The sequence below is a fragment of the Corapipo altera genome, unplaced genomic scaffold (genome assembly GCF_003945725.1).
Source record: "Corapipo altera isolate COAL_440 unplaced genomic scaffold, ASM394572v1 308, whole genome shotgun sequence".
Taxonomy (NCBI): domain Eukaryota; kingdom Metazoa; phylum Chordata; class Aves; order Passeriformes; family Pipridae; genus Corapipo; species Corapipo altera.
In genome coordinates, this window is record NW_020884925.1 from 2,811,676 (window position 1) to 2,827,811 (window position 16,136).

The 16,136-nt window shown below is 38.8% G+C and overlaps 1 protein-coding gene across 2 annotated transcripts in view; it reads left to right on the forward strand.

The window, feature by feature from the left end:
• Positions 1-16,136, forward strand: part of SCAPER (S-phase cyclin A associated protein in the ER) — a 142,769-nt gene that overhangs the window by 20,539 nt on the left and 106,094 nt on the right. The window contains exons 6-11 of one of the 2 annotated variants that reach the window (XM_027657596.1): positions 4,200-4,300; positions 4,755-4,871; positions 6,810-6,970; positions 13,440-13,702; positions 14,131-14,355; positions 15,892-16,068. In XM_027657596.1, the coding sequence (XP_027513397.1) occupies positions 4,200-4,300; positions 4,755-4,871; positions 6,810-6,970; positions 13,440-13,702; positions 14,131-14,355; positions 15,892-16,068 (1,044 nt within the window). The remainder of the gene's footprint in view (positions 1-4,199; positions 4,301-4,754; positions 4,872-6,809; positions 6,971-13,439; positions 13,703-14,130; positions 14,356-15,891; positions 16,069-16,136) is intronic. The other variant, XM_027657597.1, reaches the window with a different exon arrangement.

Genomic DNA, 16,136 nt, shown 5'->3' on the forward strand with positions numbered 1-16,136 from the left:
GTGAGCACTCCTGCCTCTCTTTGGGCATTTACTTGTTCATCGTTGTCATCTTCATCTTCCACAGAGGAGTCAACAGAGAAGGACAGGAAAAGGGGTTAATGACTGGGCAGTCAGTCTCCCAGATGAAAAGGGATGAGATCTTTCAAAATGATCATCTGTCCTGAAAAGCCAGATACTGAAAAGCTGGCATGGCTTTTAGTTGGCAGCCTGGGTATTCCTATTCCTGCCTCTCCATCCTTTGCATCTGACATATATATATATATACATACATATACATACATACACACACACACACTCTTCAATTCTATGTGATTAAGTCCATGCACATGTTGCTGCACTAATTCTTAGGGAGATTTCCTTTGGTACTGTGCTCCTCCAGAGCACATCCTTGGCAGATAGTGGATTGGGGCTGCTGTGTTGGAGATGAATCACTGAGGAACAACTGAGGTGCATTTAACACATGGATCTAAGAGACCATGTGCTTTTTTAAAATGTTATTTACCCTCTACTGAAGTTGATATAATGAGAGTCCTTTGGCTGGAGGAGCTGCTTCCTCTCATCGTTTCCCAAAGCTGTAAGAGCTGCTTTGGCAATCATGTTTGTTGAACCTAACCCCAGAGCTGGCTTTAATTATCTGTAATTCAACTGTAGGAAAAGGCTACAAGGAATTTTTTAAAGCAATTTTTGTGTCAAATTACTGAAACACCCAGTTAACCTTGAAAATTTAAAGAAAGAAGGAAGGAATAAACTTAGTTTGTGTGCTAAAAACATACTCCATTACGAAAATCCGGAGTTTATTTTGGTAAATACATAATCTAAAATATTAGGTATGGATAATGAAACAGTATAAAGCAGTCACAGGTTGTAGAACAGAACAGACATTTCTAGCTTTGAGAATAAGCTAAAGTGCAGCTGTGATGACTGAGTTAATTTATCTGATGCACATGGTGCTGTTTTGGGTTGTAGCACCATTAAAATCCCAGTCTTCCACGTCTTCCCTGTGTCCTCCTCCTTGTTTGAGAGTGGGTAAATAAATGGAGAAGACAACATTTCAGAGCTGTTAAGGCATTTCCAAACAAAGTGAAGGTTGGTTTTGAAGGATTATAATGGGCCTCTCTAGGACCCAAGTCCTGACTGAGCAATACAGGATTATTCTGATGTAGCTGCTCTTAGAGATCTGTATTGATTACAAAGTAATTTGTACGATCACCCAGTTTCAAATAAATACACAGAAACCAAAGTAATGACTGAGAGCTGGGGAAAAGAAGCGAAAACACAAAAAGGGCTTTTTGACATGCAGAACTATTGATCAGAGAATTGACCAGATCAGGGAGGAGAAGGAAACAGGAGTGTGGCTGATTTTAGTTTTATGCCACTGATTTTCCTGTAAGTGTTGTTTTTTAGCAGTATTGCTTTCTTATTTAGCTTGAACTGTCTCTTTAAAAATTGGATGGGACGGATATGACCTTGAAAAAGAATGAGATTTAAAATTGTTCTGACTCCGGTGCAGCCGTAGTCTGCCCCATAAAGGTTCCTTTTTGTCAGCACCTTCTCAAGTGGTCCATGTTTCCCCTGGTTCAGCAGCACAGGGTATATCTGCTGCCCTCGGTGCCGTGGGTGAGCGGCAGGGCTGGATTGATGTCCCGGAGCCCGGGATTGTGTGTCGGGAGGACAAAGGGCCGGCGCCGCCCGGGCCGCTCTGCGCGCCGGCCCCCAGAATTCATTACAAACCAATCGAATCCGTTGCAGCCAATTGGGAAACTAATTGGTAATTTTAGCTGTACATCTATATGTAGTTATCTGCAGGCCTGTAACGGCGCTTTCAGAGCCACTTTTGTTCTGCTTCATCCTGCTTGACAAAATGGCCCTCATGGCTTTAGGGAGAAAGATGTGCATCAGTGACTGTGGGGCCGCTCCAGCTGCTTGTCTTGTTTGTATTCCCTTGTTCATAAAACATGGCTCGGGTTACAGCTGCATGGGGCTGCTCTGATCATTTCTGATAATGTGGAGCTAAACATTCCTTAAAATAGGTTAAGCCATTTATTGCATTTTTTTTCCTGTGCCAGCTAACATCTGAAATACAACTCATACTCACATGAATTCTCTCTTTTTTTTTTTTTTTTTTTTTTTTGGTGAGGAATATCTCAGTGGCAGACTTGAAAAGTAAATGATTCAGAATTAAATTTTGCTTTCTATGCTCTTATTGTTAGTAACAGTCAGTGCAACTTAGTATGGGCTGACCTAAATGGACATGAATTGGATTAGAAAGCTGAAATTTTATTAGTGAAACTGAAAAAAGAGCTGGCTAAAACACTTGACTCGTTCATTTCTTGTAGCAGGCCTTACTTAAGAACTATTTTGGTGCTCTAAACCAACTCCATTGTAAGAAAAATTTCTGTTAGCTTTTTTGGGGAATATTTCAAAACAAAGAGCAACTTTGACATCAGCAATGGGATTCTGTTTGGTTTCCCTGGTGTCTGACTTTCTGGTGACTTTTCCCTTGCAACAGCAGCACCTCCATGTGTCATACAGATCAGTTAAAAGGGTACCTATGTGAAAACCAAAGCTGAGCTTCAAAGTTAGGGTTAAACAAAATGAATATTAATCCATATTACTTTATATGAAAAAGCACTTGGCATGCATTAGAGGTCCTTTTTCTGCTAAAAGGACAACTAAAAGTAAAGATGAATGGCATGTGACATTACAAAAATGTGCATTAGTTACCTGGACTGTAGGGGAGGTTTTACTGTTTTCAGAGTCAAAAGTTTTACTGTTAAGAACCAATGCCTTTTCATTTGTAATTCTTCACAAAATATTTTTAAGTAATTATTATTTGCATTGAGTGAAAAGTTTCTCTTAACACCAGCAGGAATGATTTTGACATAGTAAAGAATTTGTAAAACAGCAACACTTGGTCATTCTACCATAAAATTATGTCTGTGCTTCACATTCTGTGCGTGAAGCTCATGCAAGTTTCATAGAATTCAATCTTTAGTCGTGGATTTTTATTATTTTCAGCATGTTGTCATCACAGAGCACAGGATCCATTTGTCTTGTCTTGGAAGGGGTGGTTATGAATGCTGCTCTTTCTGACTGACAGGAGCTCAAACTCCCTCTCTCAGGCATTAATGTGTGGTGCTAATCAGCTCTGCTGAGGAGGTGCCTGATGTCTGCCTGTGTTTTATCCCATTCAGTCAATGATTTTTGAGCTTATATGTGGAATACAAGTGTTTTCCCAGCTTCCTGCACGGTAAAGGATTGCTCCTTTCCTTACCAGTGGCCGTGGATAGCTGTAGTTTGCTCAGGGAACAAAACTAAGAGTTCAGTCATACTGTGTTTTGCTCTGCTTTGTCGTGAAGAAATGGTTCTGTTGGCTGAGTAAAGGCAGCAGGACCCCAACTTACCTTGGAATTTTTCATTGTTTCTTGTATGTCATCTGACCTTACTATAAATACTACACTCATACATTTGAGCAAACTGCAAATCAGTCAATAATTTCTCCAAGCTAAGGGTATTTTTATCAGAAACAAGTCTTTTAGTTCCCTGCTGTTCAGCCACTGGCATTTTATCTCTGAATTTCTTCCTGGTTTAGTGTGAAGTGCAGTTAATTTTATGTGTTTTCTTGTAACAGCTGATTTTATTTGTTAGAGACCAACATGAAGTTCTAGATTCAAACTACTTAATCAAGATTTTGCAATATTTTGAATAAATTTCCAGCACACCCACATTATTCCTGGCAGCATATGTTTAATCCTACCCAGGATCTGATGGAGTTGCCTTTGTGTAGTTTTGTAAACTTTTACTTCACAAACAGATTAATTGTCACATTTTTAGTCTTCCACAGGTCTATCAGGTTTTACAGACAGTTTTCCCTATTTGATGATGTATGTCAGGCAATTTTTAAAAGTTAACTCTTACCAAAAAAAAGAGACTAAATCATGAAACAGTGATACTTATGTGTGTTAGGAGTTATTTCCTTGCCAGATATTGCCATTTTGTCCTTACACGTTGTTGCTCACAGAGAAAATCCACACCTTTTCTTTTTAGGATGTTTTAATGTTTGTCCACATAAAAATCTTAACTCTCTGGCTTTTCTTGGGCTTATTTTTAATGAGAAAGCTACAGAGTAGTAAATTTCCTACTTTCCTTTTGGTTCCTTTATTTTAAATACAAAGATTGATGTAATGGTTGCTTTTCAGGAAGTCCTGATGATGCTTGATAACTATGTAAGGGACTTCAAAGCATTGATTGACTGGATACAGCTACAGGAGAAGCTAGAAAAAGCTGATGCTCAGAGCAGGTAATTAGATTTATATATTTTTTAATCTTTACAGGGAGTAAAGTTCACAGTAAATTTCATTTTGTAGCAGAGATTCAGCAAATAGAACCAATTTTCCTTTTGGACAAATTGGTGTGAGGACATTTTATGTGCACTGTCACTGTCACTAGAACTGGAGGATATTTCCAATCCTACCCCGATCCTTTCCTTTTAAGTGCTTGGTTTGATGTTTAGTTCCACAGTGACATTTGAAATAAGCATTGTACTCTTGAGAGTTTGCACTATTTTTGATAAAACTCTGGCCAGTATGGTTTGGAGTTGGTGTAGAAGCAGTTGCTAAGACGAGATGAATGATTAAATTCACCAGGATTCGTTAATACTTCATAGTGTTTGTTGGTGCTGGTTTTGCTTTGGGGTGACAGAGGACTAGTTACTGTGATTTGCATTTTTAACCTCTTCTTTCCTGGATTTGCAGACCTACTTCACTAGCCTGGGAAGTAAAGAAAATGTCTCCAGGACGCCACGTGATCCCAAGTCCATCTACAGATAGAATCAGTGTGACATCGAACGCTCGGAGAAGTTTAAATTTTGGGTATGAAACTACCTACTAAGTTTATTGAAGCTAAAATAAAGATTCATTTGAAGCAGTGTTCATGAAGGCAGTGTTTTTCTATAGTAACCAATATATTGTTTTACTGTTTCTTAAATCATATAAGCAATTATATGCATTCGTAAAAGAAAAGACCGTGGTCTGTAAAGGAAAATTCTATCAAGGTCTTAATTTTTTTCCTTATTTATTTATATATATTTATATATATATTTACCAGTTATATATTTAATTACTAGTCATTCCAAAGAGCTAAAGATAAAATACTATTAGTGTATTTCATGTTATCTTTTTAGTACTCTCCTCCCTCTACAAAACAAAGGTCAAATGTCTGTAATTGGCATTTTAAAATTGCCAGTGATGCAATGTGAATGGCCAGCTGAGTGTGCAGAAGTAAATATAGGTCAGAAAGAGTGAGTGTAAAGTGAGATTATGATGATTCTGATGAATGGCAAAACTGATACTATTTAAAATGTACTACAGGAAAACATCCTTCACTTGTTAAAATGAAAGTGTCTGAAAGCAGTTCAACAAAAATGGGCATAAATTTAGAGCAGCACTGTCTGGTGCTGTCTCAGTGTGGAGAGCACGTCTGTGTCCAATTTGAATCTTTCTCAGGGTGTGTGTTTTAGTTCCTTCAGGTTTGTTGGGATCTAGGGCACACACTGTTCCTGTTCCATAGCTGAGTAGTGTCTTCAGCAGAGATGTAACACTGAACAGTTTGGTCAGTACCTCTGAGTACTGAGCTCTCTTAAATTTTGCATATCAAATATTTCTACAGAAATGCTACAAAATGTGTTTGGTGGAAAAATGGGACCAGTGGTGTCAATCCCTGTGTATGTCTTGATACCTCCCTGACAATATCTGAGAGGTGTCTGCTTGAATGAGGGGTGATGGGGAGAAATTATGCACAAATAGTCAAATGAAAGATTGGAATCTGCTGGAAATCAATGCTCTTTTATTTTTATTAGAACACAACAGCTCAGCATAATGCTGTCTTTCAGCTAAGCCCTTTTTTGGATGTCATTGCACGTTGCTGTTGTTGCTGGAGCAGTTTTATTCACCATCCCAGGGAGATGATGAGCAACTGTGTGTGTTAGAGCAGCAATGAATGAGATGAGTTTTCTATCCTTCACACTTGCAAACTTTTTCTTCTTAGTCTGCTTGTGTGCCTCAAAGCCAGGCAACCTCAGACAACTACAATATTTTGTAGTGAGAAAATGTGTGAGAAAATAGGATAGAAAATAAAGGTTTAGATATACTTGGTACTATAGAAATTTTTGGCAGAATGCTAGGAATTATTAGGAAAGGAACAGGGGACAGAAGAGAAGGTGGTGGTGTACCACTGTAGAAACTCATAGTGAATGACTCTTACCTGTGATCATCTTCATCTCTTCCCAAAAGCAGTGTAGGAAAAGTACAGAAACTGGAAACAGGAACAATCAGAAGTATCCAACAGTATTGAATGCAAAAAGAATTTGGAGAAGAGATAACGAGAAGAGCATGATAAATAAAATCACTTACACAGAAGATGAGTAGGAAAATTTTATTTATTATTTCTCATGAAAAGGAATTAGGAATGTTAAATGATCAAACACCAAGGTTAAAATGACAGGAGTGTTTTTCAAGACTTAGTATGTAGAATTCATTGTGATGCAATGCTTTGGTTGCCAAAACCATGAATTCCTTCAGAAATCAGTATCACAAAGATTAAATTTCTTCTTGGTTATTAAAAACAGAGATTTGTTGAGTGAATTACAACAGCTTTTCAGTGCAAATTGCTGCAACCTGGGTGGTTTTCCAAAGGAGAAGTGGTTCTGTACAGCACCATTCTGCTGGTCTCTGACAGACTCTGGTGAAGTTTTCTAACAAACCATTCTGTTCTTTGATCAGGCACTAAAAAGAGCTGTGACTTTCATTTAGGAACCCTGCAGTGACCATTTCTGCTACACGCCTGGCTCCTGCTGGTGTAAGTTGGGCTGATAAGGTAAAAGCCAACCATGGAACTAAAGCTGCCAATCCTGAGCTGGCAACAGCACAAACCTGTCTGGCACCTCCGGCACAGAAGTCACTGCGGAAAAATGGCAAGTCCCTTTCAGTGCCTTAAGTTCTTTTTGCACAAACTGCGTGGTAAAAAGTTCATTTAGAATGTGATGACCTGTGTTCTAAGCAAAATTAGATCTAATTTTGCAACATACGACGTTTAAATTAAGTGTGGAGATAAAAAATCAATGCCACTTTACGTTGTAACTGTTAAGTGTGAGCCAAAAGTGTGTTTTCTTGTGTAGGTAACGTTCCACTGTACTGTCACTAACTAGAATTTGATCTGTTAAAATGCCAGTTTATAACACCCAGGAAAACAAAAGAACTGTGGTTACAAACTGGCAGTCTAACTGACTGCAGTTTGGGATGGTTTAACAATATAAAGAATATTGCATGTCCAGGGATCTGTATAGAGCTCAAGATAGTTTTATGTGCCCTGGGAGAACACAGTTATTAGAACTGTGCTGAGGTAACAGTTGTGTTTTTTCCTTTGAAGACAAGAGTTACCACCTTTAGTTTTGAATTGTTTCTCTAAAGATTCTCCTTGGAGAATGTTTGATTCGGGGTCTTTTGTTCTAGAAGGGATTTGTTTAGTTGCAGACACAGAAAGCTACCATTTGGTTTCTTTGCACACACTGGATCCCTGAGATTGTCTTCAGAGATGCATTTTTAATTTATTTTTTTCATGTGCGGTCCCAGATGACTTTCTGCAAAACCAGCAAGCAGGATGTAGAAATGGATATTCTGAAAGAAAATAAAAAGAAGTTAATTTTTTATTTTTTAAAGAAAAATTACAGGACAAGGATGTGTTAATTTAAGATAGTTGTACGTTCAATGTAGTGGTAGGAGGAGTCATGGATAGTGACTTGCAGACTTGTGGCATGTTATAGAACTAAAATATCTTGTCCAGATGTCTTGCAGTGTAACCTGAGTGAGTTCAGTAGCCTGTGGATTCCTGTGCTGGAGCAGAACTGTCCAAACCGTGCTCCCAAGGTGGTTTGGATGGGGATTGAGGGATGCTGTTTGTGTGAGGGAATAGTTTGCTCTCTACAGTTGCCCTGAGCTGGTTAGAGAGCAGGAGCTGTTTGGCTGAGTTTTCAACACAACAATTGATGTGTAATTCCACTTTTAGTATGTGTCTGTAGTTGAAGCTCTTCATAACAAAACCTTTCTCTGGTGATTATTGCTCACATTAAAGTGACAGGCTCCAAGCTGTTGCTGCAGTACCTTTATCAGGGATTCTTGTGCATATGGAGAATGTTATTAGCTACACAGGGAGTGAAAGTGATCTGTATTTCCATCTGGATAATGTATTTTTAAGAGACTAAAAGGAAAACAAAAGACCTTATCCTTATGTTAGCTTTAGAGGGATGAAGAGTCAGTCTTGTGCTGTCTTTTATTGGCTGTTTCCTGCTGCTAATGAGCTCCAAAAAGAGTGAAACCACTTAGGCCCAAAAAGAGTGAAACCACCTACAAGTGTTCAGTAATCTTCAAATCAAATGTACTAATAAATTTGAACTTGAAACTTTCATTTGAAGAAATAGCAGTCATTCCTGCTAAAGACTTTGGGTATTCTTAAGAATCTCTGATTGCTGACATTGAACATTGGAGAATTTCAGTGATTTTCTTGTGGCTGAATTGTAATGTTTTTGACTAATCGAGTTCTCTGTAGGAGTTCTCATGTAATCCTTCATGTGGAAGCTAGAACCACTCTGGTAAAATCCAGTTACCCTCACTGAGTGGAGCACAAGAAAACCTGGGAAGTTGACCCAAAGGGAGCCCCCGAGGCTCCTCACACACATTACTGAAGCAGCTGGGAGGCTCATGTGTCATCTGCTCTGCCCCTTCCCCAGCTAATGCACTCCCAGCTGTTGGGTACATGTGGGCCTTGGGGGAAGGAGGATCCCCCCTGCCCCCTGTAATGCTCTCTTGCCCACCAAAAGCCCATCTGGGGCTTACAGCTTTTTGCAGGATTTCCCTGAAACACTTTTTCTCCAGTGATTTCCAACAGCATTATCATTAAGTCTCACAATGGTTTTTTGATGTGGATGAGTGGTATGATGCTGTATCTGTTTCATGGTTGATGCAATTTCCAAATTTAACTAAATAAGTCCTTAGGGAGAGAGAAAATGCATTATTTTTCCAGATAGTCCTTTAATCTTTCCTTTTCTGGATGCATAATTAAATGAGGTTAAATCATCTTATCTCATTTCCCTCATTAAACTTACTATTACCCTCAATATGTTAATGAATTTAAAAAAAATTGTATTTAATGCTTGAGTATTTTTTGCAATGTGAAACACAGTCTGTTCTTACTGTCTGACCAGTTTTCTGGTCATGGATTCCCTGGTGCCCTGCTGAGATAGGTTATACAAATTCAGACTGTATATTAAAAATGGAAGTAGGTGCTTACAATAGAACTTAGGAGAAAGGGCAATCCAGAACATGTGAACTTCTCAGAAATACTGAATGTTCTTTTCTGTTGCCACACTTGAAATCTAGTTGTTGTTTGGGCTCAGCTGTGCCCACCTGATCCTGTGGAAGCACGTGTGACTTCTGCACATTGAGGACAAATTGCAGGAATGTCAGCACAGACAACAAGGGACAGTGTATTCCTGACTGGGTTGTCAAATTCTTAAGCACAATTTCCATTGAAAATTTTAAGTTCAATCTTTTTTTATATTCCTTCCTCCCCTTCTGTTATTAAGTGATCATAAAACCTAGTCTGACAATTAACTTCTCTAATTAAAACCTTGTTATAACAGGTAAGTTTACCGTTGCTTACACCACCGAATTTCCTCTTTTCTAAAAAACTTATTTTATTCTTTTGATTTTCATGTCTTCTGCCCTGTAGCTGTGTTTTGTCTGAGTTCATATTTCTAGATTTGCTTCCATATTCTCAGGGAATCGTGGTTTCCAAAGTGCCTCTCGAATACAGTCATACTATTTGAGATTTAAAATAAATTGGGGCTGAAGTTTAGTTTGGTAGGATCTGGTAGGATATGATTTGCAAGTCAATTTTACAATGGCCATACATGTCCTGAGGTAGAACTCCCAGGAGTTTGCACATAGCTGCCTGGATTTCAGTTCCTAATGTTTCCAGGGAGGCTCCTTGGGCAGTTGTTCCAGATGGAGCAGCTCCCAGAGAGCAGGGCCCTGGTGGCTGTGAGGCCTCAAGGTGACAGATGGCTTTGTCACTTCATGTAACACAAGAGCAGGCAGGGACAGGGAAGTTCACATGAAACTAGAGAATGATCCAGGTAGTCAAATGAATTATTCATTAACAGAACTCTGGCAGTAATCAAATCCAGCATGTGATACTTAGCCTGTGGAGATGGCTACTGGGCTATAAGAATTCCAGACTTAGGGAAAAAACGTGGAGGAAGGTTGGTGCCCTACTGACTATTAACTTTGCTTCAGATTAGATGTGATCTAATGGCAATGAATGTATTTATTTGTAAATGTTTTTGCAAACTCTTTGTTAAGAGCGTGTCTGGAAGTGAGTGAATACTAAACTGGTGGGTGAATTAAAAGGAACAAGTAAGTTCTTGTGCACAGCTAATTGTCAGATGGCATCACACTGTTAAACTGATTCCAGGTAGTTCAGGAGTCTGAATACATGTTTGCATTAAAAACTGCTTTGTATTTAAGGAATTCACCAAACAATAATCTTTCAAACACAAGTATTTCTGGGCTGTTAAAATGCTTGGTTGAGTCTTGAGTAATAATTATGGATCTGACAGTGAACAAATGGAAATTAAAAATTGAACATGTATGGCTTATGCAGAAAGATTCATTCCTACTTCAGTAAGTGTGATTATGGCTTTGCTATGCTCTGAGTAATTTTATTCTGATTAATTCTGTCATTTTAGACTACTAAGAAATATGCCATGAGACAAAGAATCAACTAGGCAAGACAGGCAAGAATATTCTTTTTTGGTAGAATTAACTTCAATAGATATTAGTAAAAGATAATAGAAGATATTGGTACAGTTATTAAGAGAAATGTACAATTAATATATCTTATTTATATGTTAATAAAATTATCTTTAGCTAGTAGTTATTACAAAAGGGTATCTTCTGATATTTTTAATGTAGAAAAGATGCCTTTAGGTAAGAGCTGACTCCAGTTTTCAGAACAAGTAGAAGTGAGGTGTTTAGTTTTGCAAATGGCAAGGAAAAGGAATTGGAATCCACAAGTTGCTGCAGCAAAGCAGTGGCGGTTTGTTGGTTGATTTTAGCAGTTCTGAACAATCTCTCTGTTGTCTCTGTATTACTTACCAGGGAAATTTCTTGGCCGAGTTTTATCCTAAGCTTTGTACAGCAGAGCCCTTGTGGTCCTGGCAGTTCCTGAGGTCTGTGGGGTGGGAGCTGTGGTGCCCAAGGGACCTGAGCAGTCCTTGTCCCGTGGAGTGGGACACATCTGGCACAGGCCGTGTGCCGTGAGCTTTCTGCAGGAAATCTGGTTGTGATTGTTATGGAATTAAGCCCCTGTTCCCTGGAATATTGTTGGAGATAAGATTGTCTCTGAGAGGGCAAAAACATGCTTCCATCACTAGGTCCTGTAGATAATTATATTTTGTCTATATGAAGATGAAGAAATGAAAATAAAGCCAAAGTCTCTTACAGGGGTCCAGTGGGAAGTCTGTGGTAAAGCAAAAAATACGATTGGTATCTTTTTGACTTGCATTCCCTTCTGTAGTCAGTGGGGCACACTGAAATGTGTGCAAGTGCACATAAGGAAGGAGAGCAGAAAGGCTCTTTGCAGACCTGTCCTGTCTCTGGTTACCAGCAGGAATCTGAAGAGATCAGGCAGATGATTCACACAGAGTTTGGGAATTTTGTTTAAAGCACAGAGCCATTTTTCTAGAGTAAAACAGTTTCAATAGTAAAACATCGAATTATCTTTTTGCATCTGTCATTGCCAGTATTGTTTATGTTTGTGAACAGTTATATAGTTACATAAAAACAGCTGTTGCATGAGCTGCAGCAAAGATAATTTTCAGAACAGTCCTGTTAACCTCCCTGGTAACTCAGGATTTACACCAGCCTGTGGGCCAGGCTGCTGTGTATTATCCTGAGACATTAAAAGAACCCAGTAGCTAAATGAGCACTTAAAGTGTGTAAAATGCTCAGTGCAAAGGCAGCAAAGGATGAAAGTGCCCTTGGTTGTGGTTTAGACTCATTTCTGGTTTGCTGGTTACTAAAGATTGTTTAGACCAGTTCATATGTTAAACCTTAATATTTGAGCTCAAGCTCTAATCTTTATGCCTGAGCTGCATGACCATCTTTGTTAGTAAAAACTTTAGAAAAACCCAGAGAATGATTTTTTTATGCAAGTTGTATTCTAGATTATTTCTCTCTCTAAAACAGGCCGTTTAGTGTTGGGTTTTTTTGCTTCTCTGCTCCTCCAGGTAAAAGTATTCTCCCACACCCTTCTCTTCCTTTTATGTGAATGATCCTAAAACCAGCTTATGCTAAAGTTATATTGGACAATATCATAAAAGTTAGTTACAAGTTAGTTCTTGAGTTTTTTGCAGGAATTTTTGTTTAGCAAATAAGACAGGTGTGAGCTTACCTGTCACAGTTGTGAGTTGTACTGTCGGGCCTCAAAGAATCACTCACAGTTGTTTCAAGACACATGGGGGAATTATGTGCTGCTATTAATTGCTGGCCACAAAAATGTTACATATTTAGGAGGGGGTTCACCTTGATACTCTGCAAATCTGGTCACACTTAAGACTTGATGCTTTAGACAGACAAATTTAACTTTTCAGGTACGTACCAAGATTGGATATCGGATATTTGTTGATCAAATGTTGATCAGCGAGTTTTATGTAACAGCCATATAGAAATCAAAGTAAATTGGGGCAAACCTGCTTTTCTGTTTTCTCTTTCAGTTTGCAGTCCCACTGTAGCAATGTTTTACTCTTTCCTGGAATCCAGGAAAAGAAATTTTCCTAGAGCTGACACTGATTAGCGTATTTTTGTTATCAGAGTAGAGCAAATGGGAAAAAAAGGAAAGAAAATACTCCGGAGGAATAGTAAACCACATTTCTGGGCAGTGCTTTCCACACTAAGTGGTGCAGTTATGTCTGTATTTGCACTTTCACAAAAGGCCTTTAACGTTACTGTTGTTACAAAGGAAAGCAAGAGTGTGGTTGCTTTGTTGTGCTTTACTGTCTCATGAAACAGCAACATGGGCATGGAAAACTTTAGTACATGTTGCCATTTTCCACACAGTTTTGAGCATGAGCAGCTTCCCTTTTTGCAGTGACAGAACGAGTCCCATGAATAGAGTTGTTCAGTGTCTGTGAAAGTAGTAGCACTCCTTGAAGTGAAAAGCTGTGCTAAAGAATATTTCATCGATTTTTTTTTTTTGGTATTGATTTTTAAAGAGAACATTTTTCTCACACAACTCCTGTAATACTGTAATAAAATAGTTGTTTCTAATGCTTCTATTTATATAAGTCCTCCTTTCTGAGAACGGGGTGTGTTTTTTCGCTGTAGATCGAAAGGATGCCGAGGGCTGGGAGACGGTTCAGCGCGGAAGGCCCGTCCGATCCCGATCCACGGCTTTGGCAACAAAACCTCCCGTGGCTGCAGAATCCCTCAAGCCCAGAGGTGACAGTGACAAAGAAAATGCCATTTCTCCACCAGCAGAAAACAAGCCCGGGAGTTCAGGCACGGAGAGTGGAGCATCCAAAAGCACAGAGCCGGGGCAGCAGGATCCTTTACAGCAGCCTGAAGGTCCTCTCGCTGAAAGGACTCAGGTCAGTACATCATTTTAAACAATTTTCTAACCTTAAATCTTACAACTTTTTCTTCAGAGCTTTTTCTGAAGGGGGTGTTGTCTAGAGCTTTTATGCACTGACCGGATTGGAAAAGGATTTAAGAAATAATGGCTAGTTCAAGCTACATTTATGGAAATGCATTAAAATGTCGGCACAAATAGGGTAATTAAAATTATGTGGACAGCTTTTCCATCGTTTCCAAAAAGTCAGGGTTGGGCACATCTCATACATAGATTTCAGGTAAAAAGATCCAAGTTTGGCAAGGTTATGAGCCCCTGAAATAACTGAAGTTGTTTGCATCACTCACTATAAAGTTACCATGTATTTTCTTTAAATCTGTTTGACTCTAAGTGACTTTAAAAATCGGTGTGTTACGTTTTGTTAATTTGACAGATGCCTCTTGTTAGTTCCCAGCAGGTGCCTCAGAAACCAACGGGAGCACTGGGACACCACTGCAAGGAGATTCCTCACAAGCAGCTCCTGAGATGCCTCCAGCTCTCCCCAGCACTGACTGTGCTTCCAAAGCTCTGCAGCTGAACGAAGCCTCCTCCCAGAGCACTGATCCTGTGGACTGGCATCAAACAGAAAAAGCTAAAACTGAAGCTGAAATGGATGCCTCAGATATTTCAAATGTGAGTGCTGCCAGATTGGTAAGAAATCTTGTAAGATCTCCAAGTGAATAATGAATATAAGCCTTAATTTTCTCGCTCTGTGTTGCACAGTGTGTATTGTTAACCCGCTGTAAAAATTATAGAAAAATCTATCAGGTACTGTAGAAAAAGACAGAATTTAGTTCCAGTAAAGTTTCTGAACTTTAACTAGAAAGATATAAATGTGTTATTTGGAAAAAAGATATCAATGTTCTCACTCTTTTGATATTTGCACTAATTTTTTATCTCCTTCCACTGTCAATCATTTTAAGTCACACTCATTAAATTCTTACTCCAGTTTTGCTAATTGTTCAAGCTGGAAACATTTAGGGTATCAAAATTCTGTTAGAAACAAAGGTAGACCTCTGCCCTAGACTAACTGAGCTGCTGTCTTCCTTTACAACCAGCAATTTGGAGGAATGCTGTTCTTAAGCAATAAATATGAAGTCAGTATTCTGTTTTTATGTGGCTTTCCACAAATGATGTCCCTTCTTGTCTGGAGAAGAATTCTGCAGGTCTCAGGGTGTGTCTACTTTGCTGGGATTGTCTGAGTGGAGAGTTGCAGTAATGTTACATAAAATCCAGGTTATACTTTCAGGTTTTGCTTTGTTTTTTGTTTTTATTTTTTTTCTTTTTTTCAGAAACTAGATTAAAATTCTGATTTGCAGAGGTTTTCCTGTAAATCCCTTTCTCTTTAACATCTTTTGCAAACTGGACTCCTGCTAGGTAATTGCCAAGCCAGGTACCTGTTTGCTTTTAGAGCTGATTTCTAGCAACTCATCCACTAACATTGTTCCAGATGCTCAGTTATTAACACTTCAGGGTGCTGACAGGTTGGTGGGATCTGTGTCTCTTGGAAGCATTTTACTGCTGCAGATTACACTGCTTTAAACACCAGTTTGTGTATTGTGGCACATTTTTGATTGCTGGAGTGGAAATGAACTGGTTAATACTGAACACTAGAGAAGGAAAAGACAATCAGTCAGCATTTTCAGGCTTACATTCCTGCCTCACTCCCTTGTCACCCATGTTGAAAAAATAAGTACAGCCTGAGATTCCATTGTATTAATTACAGTAAAGTTTCCAACTATGGTTCATGCAGATAATTTTCATCTTTAAATAGTACTTTGGAGCATGATTCTGTTTAAAAAGATAACAGCAGGCCATGCCTTGATGTCACAGAGTATGCCTTGCTTAGTCCCTATGAGTGGGTATTTAAAACAATAATTACAGAAGAACTGTCTTTGTTGCTTTTAATGACGGTGTTTGTGTCATATGTTTTGGAATGATGTGAATGATAATTGATTTTGTAAATGTTCACATAGCTATTAAATGAGTTAATGGTTGCTAACAGTTTTAGTGGGGTTTATATTTCAGTTACCTTCACAAAATATAGCAGTAAAAGAACTACAAGTAATGAGAAGTTCAACAAAATATCATGTAATTCATATTAACTGTACGGAATCCACTTTTCTGGGCTTGCTGGTGACTTTGTTTTTTCTCTCGTGTTTCCTGCAGTCCATGGCAGAAGTCCTTGCTAAGAAAGAAGAGTTAGCAGATCGCTTGGAAAAGGCAAATGAAGAAGCCATTGCCAGTGCCATTGCAGAGGAGGAGCAGTTAACCAGGGAGATTGAGGCAGAGGAGAACAATGACATCAATATCGAGACTGACAACGACAGCGATTTCTCAGTGAGTGCCCACCTTATTTGAATGCACCCAAGTTCAAGCTGTCTTTGTTGTCAGTGGAGCATGAATATAGAATT